Below are 25,433 nucleotides of genomic sequence, written 5' to 3'. Positions count from 1 at the left end.
CTTCTAATGAATAGTTTAATAGACTTCTAACCGGCACACTAAAGTCGGCAGATGGGTTAATGGATAGCTACGGTATAAAGGTTACTTCTTTAAATAGACGGTTATGTCTACGTTACAATATCCCAGTTACCTTTATTTATGAGGGGCCCCGGTGAGAGATATGATGATGATCATAAATCATCAGTTTATTAACGTTTCTGATGGGAAGCCAGAGTCGATGTTAAACCGGACTGCCGGGCAAAGTGTCGCTGTGCGTAAGAGCACCTGTGCGACTCAATCATGAATGAATGCAGAACATTGCATGACCCCTCCCGAGTATGCGTGTGCACAAGTATGTGTGTACATAAGTATGTGTGTGTACATGAGTAATGGATCACCTCTCGTGATTTGTTACGTCGATGTTAAGAGTACCCACTGTAATCCATTATAATCGATCATGGAAAACGGCCTTTTGAGCCTCAGAGAGGATTGTAAATAACAGAGAAAGGATTGTAAATAGCAGCGTGAGAGGATTGTAAATAGCAGCGTGAGAGGATTGTAAATAGCAGCGTGAGAGGATTGTAAATAGCAGCGTGAGAGGATTGTAAATAGCAGCGATGATTGTAAATAGCAGAAAGAACGCTCGCACCACTTTGGCTGAATTTAATTACTAATACTGTAGGTGGAGTTCTCAGGGTTCCCACAGACATTGCACAATTTAATTCAAGGACTTTCAAGCACTTTTCCAGCATTATTTTTCATTTTAAAAAGGCATTTAAAAGGATACAATTCACTATTAAATGCATTTTTAGAAAAAATATCTGATCGTTAGCTGAGGTAGCAACAGTAATGTATGTAACTTATGTAACGTTAGCCGAGGTAGCAACAGTAATGTATGTAACTTACAGTATGTAACGTTAGCTGAGGCAGCAACAGTAATGTATGTAACTTACAGTATGTAACGTTAGCTGAGGCAGCAACAGTAATGTATGTAACTTATGTAACGTTAGATAAGGCAGCAACAGTAATTATGTAACTTATGTAACGTTAGCCAAGGTAGCAACAGTAATGTATGTAACTTATGCAACGTTAGCTGAGGTAGCAACAGTAACGTATGTAACTTATGTAACGTTAGCTGAGGTAGCAACAGTAATGTATGTAACTTATGTAACGTTAGCTGAGGTAGCAACAGTAATGTATGTAACTTATGTAACGTTAGCTGAGGTAGCAACAGTAATGTATGTAACTTATCTAACGTTAGCTGAGGTAGCAACAGTAATGTATGTAACTTATGTAACGTTAGCTGAGGTAGCAACAGTAATGTATGTAACTTATGTAACGTTAGCTGAGGTAGCAACAGTAATGTATGTAACTTATGTAACGTTAGCTGAGGTAGCAACAGTAATGTATGTAACTTATGTAACGTTAGCGGAGGTAGCAACAGTAATGTATGTAACGTTAGCTGAGGTAGCAACAGTAATGTATGTAACTTATGTAACGTTAGCTGAGGTAGCAACAGTAATGTATGTAACTTATGTAACGTTAGCTGAGGCAGCAACAGTAATGTATGTAACTTATGTAACGTTAGCTGAGGCAGCAACAGTAATGTATGTAACTTATGTAACGTTAGCTGAGGCAGCAACAGTAATGTATGTAACTTATGTAACATTAGCTGAGGTAGCAACAGTAATGTATGTAACTTATGTAACGTTAGCTGAGGCAGCAACAGTAATGTATGTAACTTAAGTAATGTTAGCTGAGGTAGCAACAGTAATGTATGTAACTTATGTAACGTTAGCTGAGGCAGCAACAGTAATGTATGTAACTTATGTAACGTTAGCTGAGGCAGCAACAGTAATGTATGTAACTTAAGTAATGTTAGCTGAGGTAGCAACAGTAATGTATGTAACTTATGTAACGTTAGCTGAGGCAGCAACAGTAATGTATGTAACTTATGTAACGTTAGCTGAGGCAGCAACAGTAATGTATGTAACTTATGTAATGTTAGCTGAGGTAGCAACAGTAATGTATGTAACTTATGTAACGTTAGCTGAGGTAGCAACAGTAATGTATGTAACTTATGTAACGTTAGCTGATGTAGCAACAGTAATGTATGTAACTTATCTAACGTTAGCTGAGGTAGCAACAGTAATGTATGTAACTTATCTAACGTTAGCTGAGGTAGCAACAGTAATGTATGTAACTTATGTAACGTTAGCTGAGGCAGCAACAGTAATCAGTGGTATCACTTGTTGCTCCCTGTGCACTTTAGATTCTCTATGTACACCACGTCGCGTGTTTGAGCCCAAGGAAAAGGCATCCAATGTGATACCAGCCGGCCGCTCGTCGAGAGGGGGGGGGGGTTGGAGGAAGCGACGGGCCACAAGACAGATTGGGTGTCATCGCAGAGAAGTGCTGCGCTGGGAGAACAGGATTTTGCCAACACTCGCAGATATGGCGTTTATTTGACCGGCGCAGGGTAAATAATTACTGAGGTCTGCACTCGGTGTCCTCATGTGTGTCTACGGGGAGGGGGGGGGGGCTGTACTCACATGGAGAAGCGGGTGAGGATGGTGTTCTCGATCAGCAGCACCACGGGCACGGGGGTCAGGTCGTTCTGCTCACTCAGGCTGGAGGAACGGATTAGAGCGGAGAGATTAGATCGTTCTTTATCGTCCGCAGGTAGCTGCAGGCAATTTGTTTTGGTGTCGGGGGGAAAAAACACACAGCGCTGCGTTACGAGAAAGAAAAAAGCGGACATACAGACGAGACATCGGAGAGAAGATGCGATTAAACTCTTCTTTCCCTCCCAACCAACGTTTTGGGATGTGGTACAGGCCCATAAATATAAGGTTATTATTTCATATCGCACAGCCCTTGTATATTGCACTGTCCCATGTTAAGTTGGGACCACATTTTGCACTTATTGAACGAGGCTACTGTCTCAATAAAGAACCTTCTCTCCTGTGTCTCCTCTACTCTGTCTCCCTCTCAGCCTTCCTACTGTCTCAATAAAGAACCTTCTCTCCTGTGTCTCCTCTACTCTGTCTCCCTCTCAGCCTTCCTACTGTCTCAATAAAGAACCTTCTCTCCTGTGTCTCCTCTACTCTGTCTCCCTCTCAGCCTCCCTACTGTCTCAATAAAGAACCTTCTCTCCTGTGTCTCCTCTACTCTGTCTCCTCAGCCTTCCTACTGTCTCAGTAAAGAACCTTCTCTCCTGTCTCCCCAACTCTGTCTCCCTCTCAGCCTTCCTACTGTCTCAATAAAGAACCTTCTCTCCTGTGTCTCCCCAACTCTGTCTCCCTCTCAGCCTTCCTACTGTCTCAATAAAGAACCTTCTCTCCTGTCTCCCCAACTCTGTCTCCCTCTCAGCCTTCCTACTGTCTCAATAAAGAACCTTCTCTCCTGCGTCTCCTCTACTCTGTCTCCCTCTCAGCCTTCCTACTGTCTCAATAAAGAACCTTCGCTCCTGTGTCTCCCTCAGCCTTCCTACTGTCTCAATAAAGAACCTTCTCTCCTGTGTCTCCCCTACTCTGTCTCCCTCTCAGCCGCCCTACCGTCTCAATAAAGAACAGTCTCTCCTGTCTCTCCTATTCTGTCTCCCTACTGTCTCAGTAAATAACCTTCTCTCCTGTGTCTCCTCTACTCGGTCTCCCTCTCAGCCTTCCTACCGTCTCAATAAATAACCTTCTCTCCTGTGTCTCCTCTACTCGGTCTCCCTCTCAGCCTTCCTACCGTCTCAATAAAGAACCTTCTCTCCTGTGTCTCCCATACTCTGGGTCCCTCTTTCTCCTCTATAAAATGTTTTACAAACTACTAAGGGGAATGGAACCTGCAACCTGCTGCTGAACCAGAACTAGGATATCAAAACAGGGAAGGATGAGGAAGCAAAACCAAAATAGAATAATAGACGAAAGGCATGCATGCCTCGTTAGAGCAATCAGTGGTTTTCATTCTACATCACACCCATTATATGAACGACTCATACTGCAATGATACGATCAAACTAATACCATCTAGGAAGAAGTAGGACGTTTAAAAGGTAACTTACGTTGACAGCAGCAGCTGAGACTGGATGTCCCGCGTGAACAGGGTGATCCCCGTCGTCTCAAAAATGAGGTCCAACGTGACCTGTGGACGAGGGCGAGGGACACGAGAGACACGTGTCACGAAAAACAACGACTCGGTACATGATTTGATGAGTTACAGAAGAGTCACTCGCGCCTACTTTTTAGACTTTACTTATCTTATGATTTATTTTAGCATTAAATGTTGTCTTGATATTTTTTATTCTAGTTTAAGTCTATATTTTGTGATTCTGTGTGAAGGGGGGGACTAGCAATGTAGGATTTTCATTGTATTGTCACTGTTTTTAACTGTGCATTATGACAAAAAAATATCTTGAATGAGTCAATAAATCTGTGAGGACGAATCTGTGGTACAATGAAATAGCGTTGTGGTATTTGATTATTAGATTAAAATGTAAAAAGTAAAAAGTTTCTTTGTTTATTAAAATGACAAATGTATTGTCATTATACAGCACAAGTACAGTACAACGAAAAGAAGTTTGTCATCCAACCAGAGTGCAAGTGCAGCAGCAATATACAATGTACAGGTGATTAAACTGGGTATAAAATATATAAATGAGTACTACTGAGTAATAGTGCTAATCAGATGTATGTACAGAGTTGTAGTATTAATATGTACAGTGATACAGGTATAAAGACACTATGGTAGTAAGTCATACTGGCCAGCAGTGTAACTAGTAAGAGTATAGGTAAGGGATATGTACAGATATAGTATCTACAGATATGTAAAAAGGATTATATGCAGGTATGTACAGACAGATGTGGATATATATATATGTAACGGTTGTGACAACGTCACCTCAAACTTCGATGCCCTGAGGGATATTCGAACACGGGTCTGCCACGCCGTGTGCAACAACACAGACCGCTATACCAAGAGGTGAATTCACTTCTTTGTACCGTGTCTATGCGTCTTTTGAGGATGTGAGAGTGAGTTTAACCCATAGCACGGCTACTCACCCCAGCCCTTCTTGACTGCGCTTCACGATACCATCCGTTACATATATACGTAATGTATATATTATATATAGCTCACCCTCTCGTTGCTCGTCAGTGGGTTCCCCAGGTCACACAACACCGTGCCCTCCAGGTGGCATTCTATCAGTTCCTGCACAACGACAAGAGGAGCAGGTGACATTCTATCAGTTCCTGCACAACGACAAGAGGAGCAGGTGAGAACAGTCAGAGTGGCTGAAGATGTGTTGCATGTTTTTATTCAAATATTTTCCAAACTGAGAGGGCAACAGAGTAGAGGAGACACAGGAGAGAAGGTTCTTTACTGAGACAGTAGGAAGGCTGAGAGGGCGACAGAGTAGAGGAGACACAGGAGAGAAGGCTCTTTACTGAGACAGTAGGAAGGCTGAGAGGGAGACAGAGTAGAGGAGACACAGGAGAGAAGGTTCTTTACTGAGACAGTAGGAAGGCTGAGAGGGAGACAGAGTAGAGGAGACACAGGAGAGAAGGTTCTTTACTGAGACAGTAGGAAGGCTGAGAGGGAGACAGAGTAGAGGAGACACAGGAGAGAAGGTTCTTTACAGTAACTGAGACAGTAGGAAGGCTGAGAGGGAGACAGAGTAGAGGAGACACAGGAGAGAAGGTTCTTTACTGAGACAGTAGGAAGGCTGAGAGGGAGACAGAGTAGAGGAGACACAGGAGAGAAGGTTCTTTACTGAGACAGTAGGAAGGCTGAGAGGGAGACAGAGTAGGAGAGACACAGGAGAGAAGGTTCTTTAGTGAGACAGTAGGAAGGCTGAGAGGGAGACAGAGTAGAGGAGACACAGGAGAGAAGGTTCTTTACTGAGACAGTAGGAAGGCTGAGAGGGAGACAGAGTAGAGGAGACACAGGAGAGAAGGTTCTTTACTGAGACAGTAGGAAGGCTGAGAGGGCAACAGAGTAGAGGAGACACAGGAGAGAAGGTTCTTTACTGAGACAGTAGGAAGGCTGAGAGGGCAACAGAGTAGAGGAGACACAGGAGAGAAGGTTCTTTACTGAGACAGTAGGAAGGCTGAGAGGGAGACAGAGTAGAGGAGACACAGGAGAGAAGGTTCTTTACTGAGACAGTAGGAAGGCTGAGAGGGAGACAGAGTAGAGGAGACACAGGAGAGAAGGTTCTTTACTGAGACAGTAGGAAGGCTGAGAGGGAGACAGAGTAGAGGAGACACATGAGAGAAGATTCTTTACTGAGACAGTAGGAAGGCTGAGAGGGAGACAGAGTAGGGGAGACACAGCAGAGAAGGTTCTTTACTGAGACAGTAGGAAGGCTGAGAGGGAGACAGAGTAGAGGAGACACAGGAGAGAAGGTTCTTTATTGAGACAGTAGGAAGGCTGAGAGGGAGACAGAGTAGGGGAGACACAGGAGAGAAGGTTCTTTACTGAGACAGTAGGAAGGCTGAGAGGGAGACAGAGTAGATGAGACACAGTGGAGAAGGTTCTTTATAGAGACAGTAGGAAGGCTGAGAGGAAGACAGAGTAGAGGAGACACAGGAGAGAAGGTTCTTTACTGAGACAGTAGGAAGGCTGAGAGGGATACAGAGTAGAGGAGACACAGGAGAGAAGGTTCTTTATTGAGACAGTAGGAAGGCTGAGAGGGAGACAGAGTAGAGGAGACACAGGAGAGAAGGTTCTTTATTGAGACAGTAGGAAGGCTGAGAGGGAGACAGAGTAGAGGAGACACGGGAGAGAAGGTTCTTTACTGAGACAGTAGGAAGGCTGAGAGGAAGACAGAGTAGAGGAGACACAGGAGAGAAGGTTCTTTACTGAGACAGTAGGAAGGCTGAGAGGAAGACAGAGTAGAGGAGACACAGGAGAGAAGGTTCTTTATTGAGACAGTAGGAAGACTGAGAGGGAGACAGAGTAGAGGAGACACAGGAGAGAAGGTTCTTTACTGAGACAGTAGGAAGGCTGAGAGGGAGACAGAGTAGAGGAGACACAGGAGAGAAGGTTCTTTACTGAGACAGTAGGAAGGCTGAGAGGGAGACAGAGTAGAGGAGACACAGGAGAGAAGGTTCTTTACTGAGACAGTAGGAAGGCTGAGAGGGGGACAGAGTAGGGGAGACACAGGAGAGAAGGTTCTTTATTGAGACAGTAGGGAGGCTGAGAGGGAGACAGAGTAGAGGAGACACAGGAGAGAAGGTTCTTTATTGAGACAGTAGGAAGGCTGAGAGGGAGACAGAGTAGAGGAGACACGGGAGAGAAGGTTCTTTATTGAGACAGTAGGAAGGCTGAGAGGGAGACAGAGTAGAGGAGACACGGGAGAGAAGGTTCTTTACTGAGACAGTAGGAAGGCTGAGAGGAAGACAGAGTAGAGGAGACACAGGAGAGAAGGTTCTTTACTGAGACAGTAGGAAGGCTGAGAGGAAGACAGAGTAGAAGAGACACAGGAGAGAAGGTTCTTTACTGAGACAGTAGGAAGGCTGAGAGGGAGACAGAGTAGAGGAGACACAGGAGAGAAGGTTCTTTACTGAGACAGTAGGAAGGCTGAGAGGGAGACAGAGTAGAGGAGACACAGGAGAGAAGGTTCTTTTTGCTGAGACAGTAGGAAGGCTGAGAGGGAGACAGAGTAGAGGAGACACAGGACAGAAGGTTCTTTACTGAGACAGTAGGAAGGCTGAGAGGGAGACAGAGTAGAGGAGACACAGGAGAGAAGGTTCTTTACTGAGACAGTAGGAAGGCTGAGAGGGAGACAGAGTAGAGGAGACACAGGAGAGAAGGTTCTTTATTGAGACAGTAGGAATGTGTATATTATGAGTATTATAATAATAATAATAATAATAATAATAATAATAATAATAATAATATACTAAATTACTACAGAGGTAACGTTGGTCCAAATGAACACTGTCCATGAACATGCTGTTAGTTGCCTCCCCCCTTACTCTTCGCCCGTTATCAGGCGCTGCCCCCTGGTGGACGTACCGTGGACCGGACCCCGGAGTAGCTGAGTGTCTCTGGGATGGTGATGTTGAGCTGGGCCTGGTGGGCGTCCTCGTTCAGTTTCCCCGGAGCCGCCTGGTTGGTCACCTCCACCATCATGATGATCTTCTTCACGTCGCTGTTGTACTGGAGCACCTGGTGTTTGCCCTGCCTGGACACACACAGAGAGAGAGATACATTTACATTACATTTACATTTAGTCATTTAGCTGAGACGCTTTTATCCAAAGCGACTTACAAGTTCTGTACGACAAGTCATCAGGAAGGGCACAACTCTATCAGCGGAGTAACAATGTTCATCAAAGTGTTGAGTGCTACAGTGTAGGTTAGTTTATTAGGACAAGTGCATGACAGTGAGGTTAGTTAGGGTAAGATATTTTGTATTTTTGTATTTATATATATTTTTATTTCAGATAATGGTTGAAGAAGTGCGCCTTTAGTCGACGGCGAAAGATTGGACGTGTTTCGGCTGTCCTAACTGGGGTGAGTAGTTCATTCCACCATTGTGGGGCAAGGACTGAGAATAGGCGACTTCTCTTTGATGACCCTCCCGGAGCTTGGGTAGGAGTGGGTCTGAGGCGGCCAGAAGATGCAGAGCGTAGGGGTCTTGCGGGTGTGTAGTTAGAGACCATTGACCGGAGGTAGGCAGGAGCGGTTCCCTTTGCCGCACGGTATGCCAGGTCGAGGGCCTTGAAGCGGATTCGTGCAGCAATGGTACATCTGATACATCTGAGATACATCTGTTCAGCATGGAAGTGGTGTGGCGTGTTCTCCCCCTGTGTGCTCGCAAGGGTTTCCCACTCCAGAAAAAGAGATAAACCCAATGGAAAAACACGCAGAACAGATCGCTAACACCGAAGACGACCAGGAGCATTTGGATTGGTCCCCCGGCCGGGTCCCCACACACCGCAACCCCCATGTCTGCTCCCGGCTGCCCTTGGGGGGTGGGGGGGAGGGGGGTGGAGAACCACGGGACGGGTCCAGCGCAGAGAGGCATTTCATCGGTGTGTCGCCTATCACATGGGGTGTCGCTGCATGACTACATTGTCAATGTGTGCAATAGGGCTGCAACTAATGACTATTTTGGTAGTCGACTAATCTGTCGATAATTTTTTGGATTAGTCGACTAATCGAAAAAAAATTATATTAAAAACAAATTATATATTTTTTTTATAATTTATTTATATATATATATTTTTTTGCACTACCTATCTTTGTGAAAGTGGCTTCTCAGCTCTGGTCCAGCTGAAGACAGAGCAGAGGAACAGATTGGACATTGAGCATGACCTCAGAGTTGCTTTGTCTACCATCACCCCAGACTTTGAGACTCTTGTCAGGAGCAAACAACATCCCCAGTTATCCCATTAGTTTCCCCAAACTTACTGTCGGTCTGTTATGCTAAGCTAAGAAGTCTTCAGCTGGCTGGACCAGAGCTGAGAAGCCACTTTCACAAAGATAGGTAGTGCAAAAAATATATAATAATAATAATAATATATATATTTTTTTTAAACGACTACCGCCTACTGCCTTCACTGTCTACAACCGCCTTACACCTTATATATATACATAATTATTTGTACCATATGATTTATTTATCCACATCTGTCTGAATATACCTGCATATAATCCTTTTTACATATCTGTAGATACTATATCTACAGTATATCTGTACATATCCCTTACCTACTCTTACTAGTTATGCCGCTGGCCAGTATGACTTACTATCATAGTGTCGTTATACCGATATCACTGTACATATTAATACTACAACTCTGTACTCTGTACATACATCTGATTAGAACTATTACTCAGTAGTACTCATTTATATATACTCCAGTTTAATCACCTGTACATTGTATATTACTATTGCACTTTACTGTTACATTTGCATGACAACTTATTTTAGTTGTACTGTACTTACATGGGTTATATGCAGATGTATAAGTAGGTATATAGAAGGATTATATGCAGGTATATTAAGACAGAAATGGATATATATATACACCCCAGTTTAATCACCTGTACATTAGGGGTGGGAATCATCAGTTTCATCACGATACGATACGATATCGATTCTTTGGACAACGATACGATATTTGCCGATATCACAAAGTCTGCCACGATACGATAAATGAAAAACAATCTATTGTTTTTAATACAAATAGACCTCCTGTTCACTTTTGTTTTTATATATTGAGCTTTAACACACACACAGACACACACACACACACACACACACACACACACACACACACACACACACACACACACACACACACACACACACACACACACACACACACACACACACACACACACACACACACACACAGTCCCCCACAGCCCCCACCCCTCTTCACTCTCCTGTTCTCTCTCACGGTTAGCTGCTTAGCTTTTAAGCAGCCAACGCGACGTTCATTTAGATATTTAACGCGACGTTGGCATAAAGGAATGGCGACGATGCAACGCCTGTTATATGCATTTGACCCGTTGCGGGGAAAAAACTGCACAGACTTATATCGGCTCGCAAAATAGACGCTCTGTAGTGCTTTACAGCAGACGCAAACACTGCTGTAATGTCTACACGGAGTTTCACAATACTGGGCGCCGGCGGATATGACTCGCGGGGATTTTCAAAATAAGAGTATCGCAATATGAATCGATCTTTTTACGTTGCGTCGATCCTATTTGATTATTGATAATAGATCGATATATCGATCTGGATCGATGTATTGTCCCACCCCTACTGTACATTGTATATTACTATTGCACTTTACTGTTACATTTGCATGACAACTTATTTTAGTTGTACTGTACTTACATGGGTTATATGCAGATGTATAAGTAGGTATATAGAAGTATTATATGCAGGTATATTCAGACAGAAATGGATATATATACAGTATATATATGCAGTAAATATAATATACAGCACTATTATACATCATGCTATCATGCAGAGTTATATATAATACGTGCCTAACCTTAACCTAATGCTAATATTAACCACTTTTTGTTTTTTATTAACCAATTTTGACCCAAGTCAAACACGCATACAGGCACACGCATCAACACACGTAATCATCTGCTCCGGTCACCTGGGGTAAGGCCTTTTTTTGGCGTTAGCAAACTTAGCCGTCAGCTGCAGGTTACTGGTGCACTTGTTGTCTGAGCCACATTCCTTCTGGAAGTTTATCTGCAAGAGGAAGAGAAAGATAGAATGTCATCATATCATATTACCTCATCTCACCTCACCTCACTACAATATACAATATATATAAAAGTACAATAGTTGCATTGTACTGTACTTGTGCTGTATATTGACAATACATTTTAATCTAAAAACCAATCAATCAATCAACCAACCAATCAATCAGCCAATCCAGATCTGTTTATTCACTCACTGACACATTGGTGTCTATAGTTAGTTATCTCCAGAGACAGGAGTGACCTCCAGACATGTGCAGAGCTTTTTTTTTTAATAAAATATCCTCAAACTAAATCCTCAATTTTAATAAAGTGATTAATCTGATTAAATTAGTATTTTTATTTTATTAAATCAACTTTCTTTAATGAATATAACTCATCAGTTTCGTCAACATAAATAATCCAATAAGGGCACGGTTGGTACGAAAGTGATGGTGACGTTTTGATGGAGCGCCGAGCGGATGCAGATAGGCTACATCATTTATGATAAATGTTTTATTTAAATTGTTATGACGAGCCATATACTATAATAGTAGTGTAGCCTAATCTGTATCTGCAACTGTGAAGAAAAACCCCAATAGACACATAAAAGAAAATATATATAAAATGTTGATTTAGAATTCGAACGCCAACGTAGCGAACGAAGGTCCGAACGTTTGGGCTCAGCCCTACGGTGCCGTACCTCCGTCCTCTGGGTCAGCTTCTGCTTCTGGCTCAGGATGGGGAAGGAGTCCAGGTTCTGGAGGGAGCGCCGGACTTTAGGCTTGGCCTCCTGGAGGGACATGTTGACCGAGAAGACCACCGCCTCCAGTTTGTCCTTCACCAAGGACTGAGACGAACATAGAACCAAGATTCACCAGCGGCTCAGATCTCTGTTTGTTTACATTTACAATTAGTCATTTAGCTGAACGCTTTTATCCAAAGCGACTTACAAGTTCTGTTCTATGTGGGTTTGGTGGGATCATCCCTATGTTCCCCGGGTCCTATGTTCCCCGGGTTCTATGTTCCCCGCTTTGATTGATTAATAGATTGAAATTTTTATACATTTTTATTATTTTATTAATTATTAATGTCCGCCTCGTTTCGAACGGTTAAGCTTAGGCCCTCTTTCGAACTGGTTAAGGTTAGAGTTTGGAATCAGGGCTGGTGGTCTAAAATGTTCAATCAATCAATCAATCAAAGCGGGGAACATAGAACCCGGGGAACATAGGACCCAGGGAACATAGACATGCTCCCGGTTTGGTTTTAGTTTATTCCTTGTGTGCTTTGGATGTATTTTCGGTTTTCTCTGGTGAGCTGTCAATCACCAGAAACCAGTTAATTGCCATGCGGCAGGGCAGGTGTGTGGGCTTGATTGCCACCTGATTGGTGTCAGGTGTGCAGTGCCTTTAAGTAGGCTTGGTTTCCTGTGTTCAGATGCTTTTTCATTTAATGTTTTCCCTCAGTAGTAGAGGAGTGTCCCAAGTACATTTGCATTTACATTTAGTCATTTAGCTGAACGCTTTTATCCAAAGCGACTTACAAGTTCTGTACGACAAGTCAGCAGGAAGGGTACAACTCTATCAGCAGAGTAACAATGTTCATCAAACAGTGCTGAAACTTGGGTGCTGCACTGTTGAGTGCATAGTAGTATAGTAGGAAGAGTGCATGATAGTATAGGACAGTAAGAAGGTTAGTGTATTTAAAAGAAATTCATTTCAGATATTGATTGAAGAAGTGTGTTTGTCTCTGTCATCTCACTTTTATTTCATCGTGGGCATAGCCATAGATTTAGGGGGGGGGGGGGGGGGGGGGGGGGGGTAGCAGGGGACATGTCCCCATTTATATGAGAATAGGTAAATTCATCCCCTTCAAAAAATATAGCTAATATAATTATTTGAATTGAATTGTGCTTAAATGATGATGCCAATTAACAAATAAGTGTCTTTTTGTCTGATGATGAATGATGGCAGGGACTGAGGGGAAAGTGCTTTTGTTACATTCTATTTGATCAAAAATAAAGGGGGGTCAAAACATTTATATATCCTTCTTACTTGTAACTATATATTAATTAACAATTTCAGACACCCCCTAAAGGACCGTACCAGCATTCAGACACCCCTACAGGACCGTACCATCATTCAGACACCCCTACAGGGCCGTACCAGCATTCATACACCCCTACAGGGCCGTACCAGCATTCAGACACCCCTACAGGACCGTACCATCATTCAGACACCCCTACAGGACCGTACCATCATTCAGACACCCCTACAGGACCGTACCATCATTCAGACACCCCTACAGCACCGTACCAGCATTCAGACACCCCTACAGGACCGTACCATCATTCAGACACCCCTACAGGACCGTACCCATCATTCAGACACCCCTACAGGACCGTATCATCATTCAGACACCCCTACAGGACCGTACCATCATTCAGACACCCCTACAGGACCGTACCATCATTCAGACACCCCTACAGGACCGTACCAGCATTCAGACACCCCTACAGGACCGTACCATCATTCAGACACCCCTACAGGATCGTACCATCATTCAGACACCCCTACATGACTGTACAAGCATTCAGACACCCCTACAGGACCGTACCATCATTCAGACACCCCTACAGGACCGTACCATCATTCAGACACCCTCACAGGACCGTACCATCATTCAGGCACCCCTACAGGACCGTACCATCATTCAGACACCCCCACAGGACCGTACCATCATTCAGACACCCCTACAGGACCGTACCAGCATTCAGACACCCCTACAGGACCGTACCAGCATTCAGACACCCCTACACGACCGTACCATCATTCAGACACCCCTACAGGACCGTACCATCATTCAGACACCCCTACAGGACCGTACCAGCATTCAGACACCCCTACAGGACCGTACCATCATTCAGACACCCCTACAGGACCGTACCATCATTCAGACACCCTACAGGACCGTACCATCATTCAGACACCCCTACAGGACCGTACCATCATTCAGACACCCCTACAGGACCGTACCATCATTCAGACACCCCTACAGGACCGTACCATCATCCAGACACCCCTACAGGACCGTACATTGGTGCATAAAAGTAGTACACCAGAATGCAGGACATGAGGTGTTTGATTCTCAAAATATCCTGGGGGAGGACACCCAGACCCCCCCCCCCCCAATGTTAGAACTAAACCTATGTGTGTGTGTGTGTGTGTTCTTACCGCCACGGTGAGGCTGAGCACCGTACACTTGAGTTTGGGAGACGGCAGAGTGAGGGAGCCGGTGAACTCGTGCCCGCTGCCCAGGAAGCGAACGCGAGGAGACCTGAGCCGCTCCACGTCTGCCTCCACCGTGTACGCCACCGCTGTGAGGGTGAAGAGACACACACACACAGAGGTCAAGGTCAGAGGTCAGAGGTCAAGACACACACCCTGCCCCCACATATCCGACAGTCTGACTCACTATCAACATTCAAATCTCAACTGAAAACCCATCTGTTCAAACTAGCATATTCACTGTAACCTCAGCCACTGTCCTATACCCCCTGTTGTTTGTTTGTTTAGTTATTTTAACTGTTTTTATACTTCCTGTTGCTTGTTTTATTGTTAACCTCGACTTTTAACTGCCTTGTTTTTTTTATTTCTTATTTTTTATATGATCTGTAAGGTGACCTTGGGTGTCCTGAAAGGCACCACCAAATAAAATGTAGTATTATTATTACTACAGTGTAGTCACTAGTCAGGGAGGTGAAGACCTTTGACTGTTAGCTTTTTATTTTAATTAATTAATTTATTTTTCTTGTGATATTATTATTTTTCTTGTGCCGTTGGCTTTAATTTAATAACATTTTCTGTTTATACTATGTTCTATTTGTATCTTAATTTTATTCTGTATTTAATTTTTTTTTTACTAATAATTATTTTATTTTTTAACTATGTTTTAACCCTGTAGCACTTTGGGATCCTAGTGAACAAAAAGTGCAATACAAATTAAATGTATTATTATTATTATTATTATTATTATTATTATTATTATTATTATTATTATTATTATTATTATTATTATTATTATTATTATTATTATTATTATTATTATTATTATTATTATTATTATGACACACAGTATAGTCAGAGAGGTGAAGACACACACTCAGTAAATGGCTGCATAGCTTTTATCCAAAGCGCTTTTGTTCCTCACATTTCACCCGTTCACTCACACATTCACACACCGATGGCGGAGGCGACCGTGCGAGGTGCCGACCTGCTCATCGGGAGCAGTTAGGGGTTAAGTGTCTTGCTCAAGGACACTTCGGGGGGGCGGGGGGGTAGAGTTCCCCTTGTGTCAAGTATAACAATGGCACGTGAACGATAACTCGATAACAATGTTAACAATGGCGATAATAATAATGGTCTTTGGATGGGGTTTCAGATGACAAGCCTGCAGCCAAGCTGTTTGCATTTTCTATAGTCAATCCACAGACTTTTGAGTGATGTAATGGTAATAATAATAACTTTATTTGTATAGCATCTTTCATACAAGAATTGCAGCCCAAAGTGCTCCACAGCAGTGATGTAGACACAAAATAGACATACAAATTTGCATTCAATTATAGACAGGCAGATAATTGATATCAAAACCTCCCTGAAGATGTGTAATAGATTACTGTCATTCAAATCTATTCATTGATGATAGATTTCTAAAATCCTATAAAAGACTATAAGCATGTTTCTGACTAAATAAAAGCAATGCATAAAGTGCATACATAGAATGAGCCTGAGAATATAGAGAATGAGAGCAGTGCAATAAAATAGACATAAATAATGTAATAACCGTTCTGAGTACTGAAATACCCAACAGAGCTCTGAAAGCGTGATTCGTCTGGAAAACCTCAAACGGACTTAAATAGTTTCATCTGAAGGATTATATATCTAGTAAAGAAGCAGGTTACTTACTGATGTTCTTCTTGAAGTCCTTATTGCCGGTGCTGAGCGTGTAGGAGAAGCACAACTTGGCTGTGATGCTGAAAAATACAAAACAAACATTTAACTTAATTTCAAACATTTATTTCAACTCAAAAGGCAACTGAGGTGTCCCTCATTTACAGTCACGTCGAGTGTACATACAGAAATAAGCTACAAAAAAAAAAAAAACATATAAAATCACACAGCATACAAAACCATAACAAATAGACAACAAGACGAGGCAAAACTAAGGATAACAAATCAACTAAAACATGTACAACTTGATTGACCAATGTTGGAGGTTTCAAATTCTGCAACAGAGGAGAATCTCAAGGGCATCATAGCAAAATGCAGATTTACCCTGTTCAGAGCAAACTCTGGGGACCTTAAGGACACACACGCAGACACACATAAGAGGGGAATCTAAGTTACCCCAGAGAGGTAACCACTGGAATCGCAGAACGATGATAGGGCGAGGGGGAAACACAAGAACATTGAAATAAAAGCTATAGAAAACACAAAACACCAGGATAAAAGAAAGCGGGAAAACGTTTTTGAATAGAATGAAACAAAAGCACTTTCCCCTCGGTCTCTGCCATCATTCATTGTCAGAAAAACAGACAGACTATATTATTTGTTTATTGGCATCATAATTTAAGCACAATTCAATTCAAAGCTTCACACACCAAAGCCATGGTGGTATCATTATAATCACTCTGCCTGTTCTACATTTATTGTCCACTAGATGGCACAGTAGAGCAAATTAACCACCATGAAGCTTGGAAAGCTTCAATGCTTCATCTCACCATCACTAGATTTTCTTACATTTTTTTTAATAACTACCACTGCCTAGCAGTTGAAAACAAAAGCAGTACAGAAAAAGAAAACACTAGAAAGATGTACTAACAACACTAACTAACATACACTCAACACTGTATAGCACTCAAGTCTGAACACTTTGATGAACATTGTTACTCAGCTGATAGAGTTGTACCCTTCCTACTGACTTGTCTTACAGAACTTGTCATTCGCTTTGGATAAAAGTGTCGGCTAAATGACTAAATGTACTTGGGACACTCCTCTACTACTGAGGGAAAACATTAAATGAACAAGCATCCGAACACAGGAAACCAAGCCTACCTAAAGGCACTGCACACCTGACACCAATCAGGTGGCAATCAAGGCCACACACCTGCCATGCCACGTGGCAATTAACATGACAGCTCACCAGAGAAAACCCAAAATACATCCAAAGCACACAGGAATAAACTAAAACCAAACCCACATAGACCGTGATCCATCACATCCATAGGTTGTAGGTCCATTAAGGATGTAGTATAATTTATGGAGGTAGCTTACCAATACAAATGTACAAATACCAGAGTTTGTTGTGCCTCTCCGTCAGAGAGGGCCAACCAACCTTGTGATTGGAGGATCAAGAAAAGAGGGCGGGGTTTGAGATAGAACGGCGATGAGGGCGTCTCCTCACCATGGCTGGTCATTGAGACACTTGTTCGGGTCCACGATCTTTGGCTCCACGGTGAAAGTCTTGGATATGTGGATGACTGGACGGGCTCTGAAGACAAAAGGAAAAGGAGAACGATTACTTTACTAGCTCATCGAGTCGTCTCATAAAAGTACCACATATTTCACGTACATTACCAGGGTTCCCACAGACATTGCAAAATGAGATTCAAGGACTTTTAAGTACTTTTCCAAGCACTATTTTTCATTTTCAAGGATGTCACTCGAAGGATACAATTCACTTTTAAATGCTGTTTTTTTAAGCATCTTCTTGGCCTGCTTGCCAGCTTGGAGTGTGCGAGACAGTGACTTGTCAGATTTATTTATTAACACTTTGATCGCCATGGGTTAAATTCATAATTTACCATCCCTCGCCAGCTCTATTTGTCTATGGAGAAGTTCCCCTTCTTTGCAGGGCTATAACTTTTTAAATTCTATTGCTACATTGCCATTATTATGGCCCATTCAATGTCCTATATGTATTGTTCAGGGTGTAGCAACGTTAAAGTTTTTCATTCATACTAAAATATGGTCTAAAGTATAAGTATGTTTTTATCGTTTTCTGCAGCTTTCTTCAGAACGTGATTTATAGCCCTAAATGCATTATATTGATGATGAAATACAGTTTGGTAGCGATCGGCGCGAGATGAAAATTTTCAACTGGACGTACTTCTAGAATGATCTACGTATGATCTGATGATGACCGGATGGGCGGGGGATCGTTTATAATTCCGTGGGCAGAGTTAGATGATTCATCCAGAGTGGGTCATATGTTCATCATAGCAGTTTATATTGAACACGTTAGAATATAACGCTGAATCTTACCGTATGTTCCTCGCACCGTTGGACGATCAGCGTGGAGTAGACCGTTTTCGATTATGGGATGTAGAAATGCCCGATCCATTTCCAGGTTGTATAATAGTATATACGTCCAAATAACGTTGTTTATTGAGTTAGGGCGAGCGATCTATTATCCAGTGTTTCAAGATGGAGTCGCGGGAGCTATAGAGAGTGGCCGGACCACATTTGCATGAGTACTACTGGTTCAAAGGTTAATATCCGGTTGGCGATCTGCCGATCGGCCACCAGATGGCGCTCTTGAACCGCTAGAGAGTTGAGAGGAGATCACACTTGTGTCTCAGGGCCCCGGAAAGGAAATATGATTTCGATGACAGATTTTTGAAATATTTTCGGCGGTTAAAGTGTTAAAACAGAACAAAAAAAAACGATATCTTGATTCAGAACAATTTGATCATGGATGAACAAAACATTCAATGCAAATGGTTGATTTGAATTTCAAGGACTTTTTAAGACCCTGGTTAAAAAAGTGGCTGTTTTCAAGGAATTCCAGGCCTTGAGCACTTCAAGGACCTTGTGCATTACATACATCAAAAGGCTTGTGTACTTTCATTTATGCCACTTAGGTTTTCCTCCAAGTGAAATACATGAACCGAAACTTCTGAAGAATTGCCCAAGCATAGTGCTGTTACCACCTCTACACATTTATACAAGGGAATCATGTTTCTGTCAACAGAATCTCACCGCATGGACTCTGGCGCAGTGTGCTACTACTGTGTAGACCACCATGTATACTATTATCAATAGAATATACTGCCATTCTATTATTATTATTATTATTATTATTATTATTATTATTATTATTATTATTATTATTATTATTATTATTATTATTATTATTATTATTATTATTATATTCATAATTTTATGAAAGTTATGAAATATGAATTGGACACGTTCTGTTTCACTGTGAGTGATTCTCTTCAAATGGTAAGACACAAATGATCAGTATTTTGGCTGCACTATTCTTATTCTGCATTCTATTTGTATGCACTTCCTGTCAAATTCACGTGTCAGTTCTATGCTAATTCTATCTTACTACCTTATGTATTGTGCACTGTGCCGCCTAGACTCACTGCATCGACACCGTGATTATTGTATTGTAAATAAGGGCTATTTTATTTTATTGATTTATTGTCTAACGATCTTATTGCACTGTCTATTCTATTTCACCCTTTTATCATTCTGTCTATTCTATTTTATTTGACTAACTATTTTATTGCACTGCACACTATTGCACTATTTTGCTCTTTCAAACCGTAAACAAAGAGGCCTATTGGGATGTTAAAGAACTACGTGATTTAATGTTCTATTTTTGATGCTCGTTTTATACTTATCTTATGTCTGCACTTCACGCATTGCTCTGGATCTGGCAATTTTGTGCTCATTTTATTTTAGTCTTTTTTTTTGCTGCTGTGAAGCACTTTGAGCTGCAATTCTTGCATGAAAGGTGCTATACAACCAAAGTTTATTATTATTATAATTCATAAGGACCTCGTACCTGAGCAGGGCGATGCGGTCGTCCAGGGACCCCACCAGGATGTCAGGGTATCTGTTCTCGTCCATGTCTATCCCCCCACTGATGGAGTAGCCGAAGGTCTGGAACCCTCCGTTCCCCACCGACTTACCCTCGATTACCTGCAGAGGGCGACAAAGTCACACAGGAGAAAAAAATAAAACATCATGAAGATGGGACCGTTCTGAATTAGATTCAGATTACATTCAAATGTATTGTTATGATACACGGCACAAGTACAGTACAACGAAAAGAGGTTTGGCATCCAACCAGAGTGCAAACATATATATATATATATATATATATATATATATATATATATATATATATATATGGTAAGAATAAATATATACAGCATTATTGTACATGCTATCATACAGTTATATGGGTTATAATGTAATGTATATGCAGGTGGATAAGTAGGTATATAGAAGGATTATATTCAGGTATAGTCTCAGACATGTATATATGCAGTAAATATATAAATATGTATATATATATACAGTATATACAGCACTATTGTACATGCTATCATACAGAGTTGTATGGGTAGACTATAGTATGAGGCAGCCAGGTAGTTGTGATCATTATGATTATTATGGGATGAGGTTGTTACCTGGCTGGGTTCCTCAGACACTCCCTTCTTGCTTCCCATCCAGATGTAGACCTTCCCCGTGCCGTGGAACGGAGCCCCGACCGCGATGTCTGCAGAAGACATCGGATTAGATTAGATTACATTAAGATTAAAATGTATTGTCATCATACAGCACAAGTACAGTACAACGAAAATAAGTTTGGCATCCAACCAGAGTGTAATATACAATGTACAGGTGATTAAACTGGGTAAAGAATAAAGATTAGCACTACTGAGTAAAATTTTGTGCTAATCAGATGTATTGTCAGATTAATTGTTCTGATCTGAAGAAGTTTGGCATCCAACCAAAGTGCAAATGTAACAGTAAAGTGTGATAGTAATATACAATGTACTGGTGATTAAACTGGGTATAAACTATATGAATTAGTACTACTGAGTAATAGTGCTAATCAGATGTATGTACAGAGTTGTGGTATTAATATGTACAGTGATACAGGTATAAAGACACTATGGTAGCAAGTCATACTGGCCAGCAGTGTAACTAGTAAGAGTAGGTAAGAGATATGTACAGATATAGATATAGTATTAATATAAACAGTGATACAGGTATAAAGACACGATGGTAGTAAGTCATACTGGTAGTATTAATATGTACAGTGATACAGGTATAAAGACACTATGGTAGTAAGTCGTACTGGGAGTATTAATATGTACAGTGATACAGGTATAAAGACACTATGGTAGTGAGTCGTACTGGTAGTATTAATATGTACAGTGATACAGGTATAAAGACACTATGGTAGTAAGTCATACTGGTAGTATTAATAATATGTACAGTGATACAGGTATAAAGACACTATGGTAGTAAGTCGTACTGGGAGTATTAATATGTACAGTGATACAGGTATAAAGACACTATGGTAGTGAGTCGTACTGGTAGTATTAATATGTACAGTGATACAGGTATAAAGACACTATGGTAGTAAGTCATACTGGTAGTATTAATAATATGTACAGTGATACAGGTATAAAGACACTATGGTAGTAAGTCATACTGGTAGTATTAATAATATGTACAGTGATACAGGTATAAAGACACTATGGTAGTAAGTCGTACTGGTAGTAATAATAATATGTACAGTGATACAGGTATAAAGACACTATGGTAGTAAGTCATACTGGTAGTATTAATATGTACAGTGATACAGGTATAAAGACACTATGGTAGTAAGTCGTATTGGTAGTATTAATAGTCAAGTCAAGTCAAGTCAAGAGTTTTAATTGTCACGGCATACAAGTATACAATGAAATGCGGGTGGTCTTGCCCGCAACGATGTGCAATACAGTGTTACAACATATAATAGAATCCAATAAAAAACAACATTGTGCAATAAACAGGTAACAGGTAACATGGTGTGACATCTCGGTATCTGTACATAGTTATTTACAGAGCATATAGGACATGCTAGGTAGCTTTGGTAGTGCAATACACTGTTCCTGTTATTCTAATTTAAAGTGGCCTTACCTTTTGGCCATAAGTGTGCGGCATGAGTGTGTGCCCGCTCATGTTAAAGTGTTAAGTGGCTGCTAGTGTGTGAGCGTGCACAGCGTGCGTGTCGTGTGTGTTTGTGTGTGGATAGTTCAGTGTTCTGTGGCACTCAATGTTCATTGTTCAGGGCTCTGATGGCCTGGGGGAAGAAGCTGAGCCTAAGCCGCTCTGTCCTAGTAGCTGGGGTTCGCAGGCGTCTGCCTGACCTCAGCAGCTGGAACAGGCTGTTATTGGGGTGGTGAGGGTCTTTCATTATCCTGCAGGCTCTGGATGTGCACCTCTTGTTGTATAGAACCTGCAGGGGAGGTAGTGCAATACCCGTGGTACGCTCGGCTGAGCGCACCACTCTCTGTAGGGCCTTCTTGTCTTGTGCCGTGCTGTTTCCATACCAGGCAGTGATGTTTCCGGTCAAGATGCTCTCTACAGCTCCTGAGTAGAAGGACTGGAGTATCTTCCCCGATACTCTGAACTTCCTTAACTGTCTCAGGTGGTAGAGGCGCTGTTTCGCCTTCTTTACTACTGTGTCTATGTAGTAAAGTAAATATGTACAGTGATACAGGTATAAAGACACTATGGTAGTAAGTAGGGATGTTCGATATTGGCTTTTTTACCGATATCCAATATACCGATATTGTCCAACTCTTAATTTCCGATACCGATATCAACCGATACCGATATACTGTATGCGGGGTCCCCCCCCCCCAAAAAAACTGAATAATTTCAGGTAATTAACATTACATATCTCTTGTTGTGGAATTAACACAACATTTTGCATACTTTTGACAATAAATAAAATAAGAATGTGTTCTTAGTTGCTTGCCTGGGTAAATAAAGGTTAAATAAATGTAAACAAAACCGATACCGATAAGTTCCGACATTACATTTGAATGCCAATACCGGCCAATAATATCGGTAGGCCGATAATATCGGACATCCCTAGTAGTGAGTGGTACTGGCCAGCGGCCTGGTGGAGCGTGGAGTCCGTACCTTGGAACCCGTCCTGGTTGACGTCCCCGATGGCGGCCACGGCGATGCCGAACGCCGAGCCCACGGGTCCGTTCAGCACCAGGCTGGCCTTCTTCTGGAAGGATCCGTTCTCGTTCATGAAGATGTAGACGGCGCCGCCCTGCTCCTTCATGCGGTCGAAGTAGAACGGAGCGCCGACGATCAGGTCATTCCAGCTGGGGCGAGCCAAGCGAACACACAGACAGACAGACAGACAGACAGACAGACAGACAGACAGACAGACAGACAGACAGACAGACAGACAGACACATACATTAATGAATGCATACACACATGAATGCACACACTTGGAGTGGGGGGGAAATCGATACAGCATATCTAAATATTTTGGGTGCCGACATAGTAAACGGTGCATTTATATACAACAGCTTTTATCCAAAGCGCTTCACAATTTTGTTCCTCACATTTGACCCATTCATTCACACACCGACGGCGGAGGCGACCATGCAAGGTGCCAACCTGCTCATCGGGAGCAGTTTGGGGGTTAAGTGTCTTGCTCATGGACACTTCGGCACGCTGCCCGGGAGGAGCGGGAATAGAACCGGGAGCCTTCCGCACACCAGACGACTGCTCTACATCCTGAGCCACTGCACGCCCTATATTCAATATTATAGCGATACAGTGACGGTAAGTATCGATATTTTTTAAATTAATTAATTAATTAATACATTTTAATATTTTTGCTCGACAATCCCATTTTACTGCAATACAAATGGTTGGAATGAGGTGAACAGACTGAAAATGTTATCTTATTCGATAAAACAGATGACGTATATATATTTGTATTGCAGAGTTTTCCATTGGGGACATAATTAATAGTTAATAATAATCAAGTTGTGGCCAGTGTGTGTTAAAGAGGCACTATGCAATTAGTTGTACATTGTTTCAGGTGCAATTGGTCAGTTTGTGATGCACACTAAAGAATCTGATCAGCTCTCACGTCGATTCTGTGAATAAATACATCATTCCTGCTTGTTGCCTTTTTATGGGTATTCTTTCTTCTTCAGTTACACAGATATCGTCATGTATCGTAGATGACATTTCTTACAATATATTGATTATGGCAGATATCGTATATCGTGATATTATTGTTATAGAGGGCCAAATATCGTCACAGTATCATATCATGAGTTACTCGTATCGTCCCACCCCTAGTACACACACACGCACACACACACGCACACACACCAGACAATACCATCTTTGTCGAAGTGGCCAACAAACGTTCTATCATACCACAATGTTTCCACCTCAGAAAAAAAAACATAACCTTCTTACGGCCTTTTTACTATTTTGTACCCTACTACTATGCTACTATACTTTTACTAATCATGCTAATATGTCTATACTATTATCTACTATGCTAATATGTCTATACTACTACCTACTATGCTACTATACTTATACTACTACTTATCATGCTAATATGTCTATACTATTATCTACTATGCTAATATGTCTATACTACTATGCTAATATGTCTATACTACTACCTACTATGCTACTATACTTATACTATTACTTATCATGTTAATATGTCTATACTACTATCTACTCTGCTAATATGTCTTTACTACACAGTAAATTTCGCAGAGTAAATTTGACTCAAACTGAGTAAAATCTTTACTATCTACCATGCTAATATGTCTATACTACTATCTACCATGCTAATATGTCTATACTACTATCTACTATGCTAATATGTCTATACTACTATCTACTATGCTAATATGTCTATACTACTACCTACTATGATAATATGTCTATACTACTATCTACTATGCTAATAGTCTATACTACTATCTACTATGCTAATAGTCTATACTACTATCTACTATGCTAAGTCTATGCTACTATCTACTCTGCTAATAGTCTATACTACTATCTACCATGCTAATAGTCTATACTACTATCTACTATGCTAATAGTCTATACTACTATCTACTATGCTAATAGTCTATGCTACTATCTACTCTGCTAATAGTCTATACTACTATCTACTATGCTAATAGTCTATACTACTATCTACTATGCTAATAGTCTATACTACTATCTACTATGCTAATAGTCTATGCTACTATCTACTCTGCTAATAGTCTATACTACTATCTACTATGCTAATAGTCTATACTACTATCTACTATGCTAATATGTCTATACTACTACCTACTATGCTAATATGTCTATACTACTATCTACTATGCTA

The 25,433-nt window shown here is 41.4% G+C and overlaps 1 protein-coding gene across 1 annotated transcript in view; it reads right to left on the bottom strand.

Moving 5' to 3' along the window:
• Nucleotides 1–25,433, bottom strand: part of LOC311235030 (integrin alpha-3-like) — a gene marked incomplete at its 5' end in the record, with an annotated part of 68,498 nt that overhangs the window by 21,326 nt on the left and 21,739 nt on the right. Inside the window, 12 exon segments of the mRNA XM_084322342.1 lie at nt 2,532–2,609; nt 4,031–4,110; nt 5,104–5,175; nt 7,984–8,152; nt 11,099–11,196; nt 11,890–12,036; nt 14,420–14,562; nt 16,151–16,218; nt 17,649–17,735; nt 20,043–20,179; nt 20,674–20,762; nt 23,189–23,382. Of these exon segments, the coding sequence (XP_084178468.1) occupies nt 2,532–2,609; nt 4,031–4,110; nt 5,104–5,175; nt 7,984–8,152; nt 11,099–11,196; nt 11,890–12,036; nt 14,420–14,562; nt 16,151–16,218; nt 17,649–17,735; nt 20,043–20,179; nt 20,674–20,762; nt 23,189–23,382 (1,362 nt within the window).

This window comes from Notolepis coatsorum (genome assembly GCF_963971535.1).
Source record: "Notolepis coatsorum genome assembly, chromosome: 10".
Taxonomy (NCBI): Eukaryota; Metazoa; Chordata; class Actinopteri; order Aulopiformes; family Paralepididae; genus Notolepis; species Notolepis coatsorum.
This window is presented reverse-complemented; position numbering and strand designations above follow the sequence as displayed.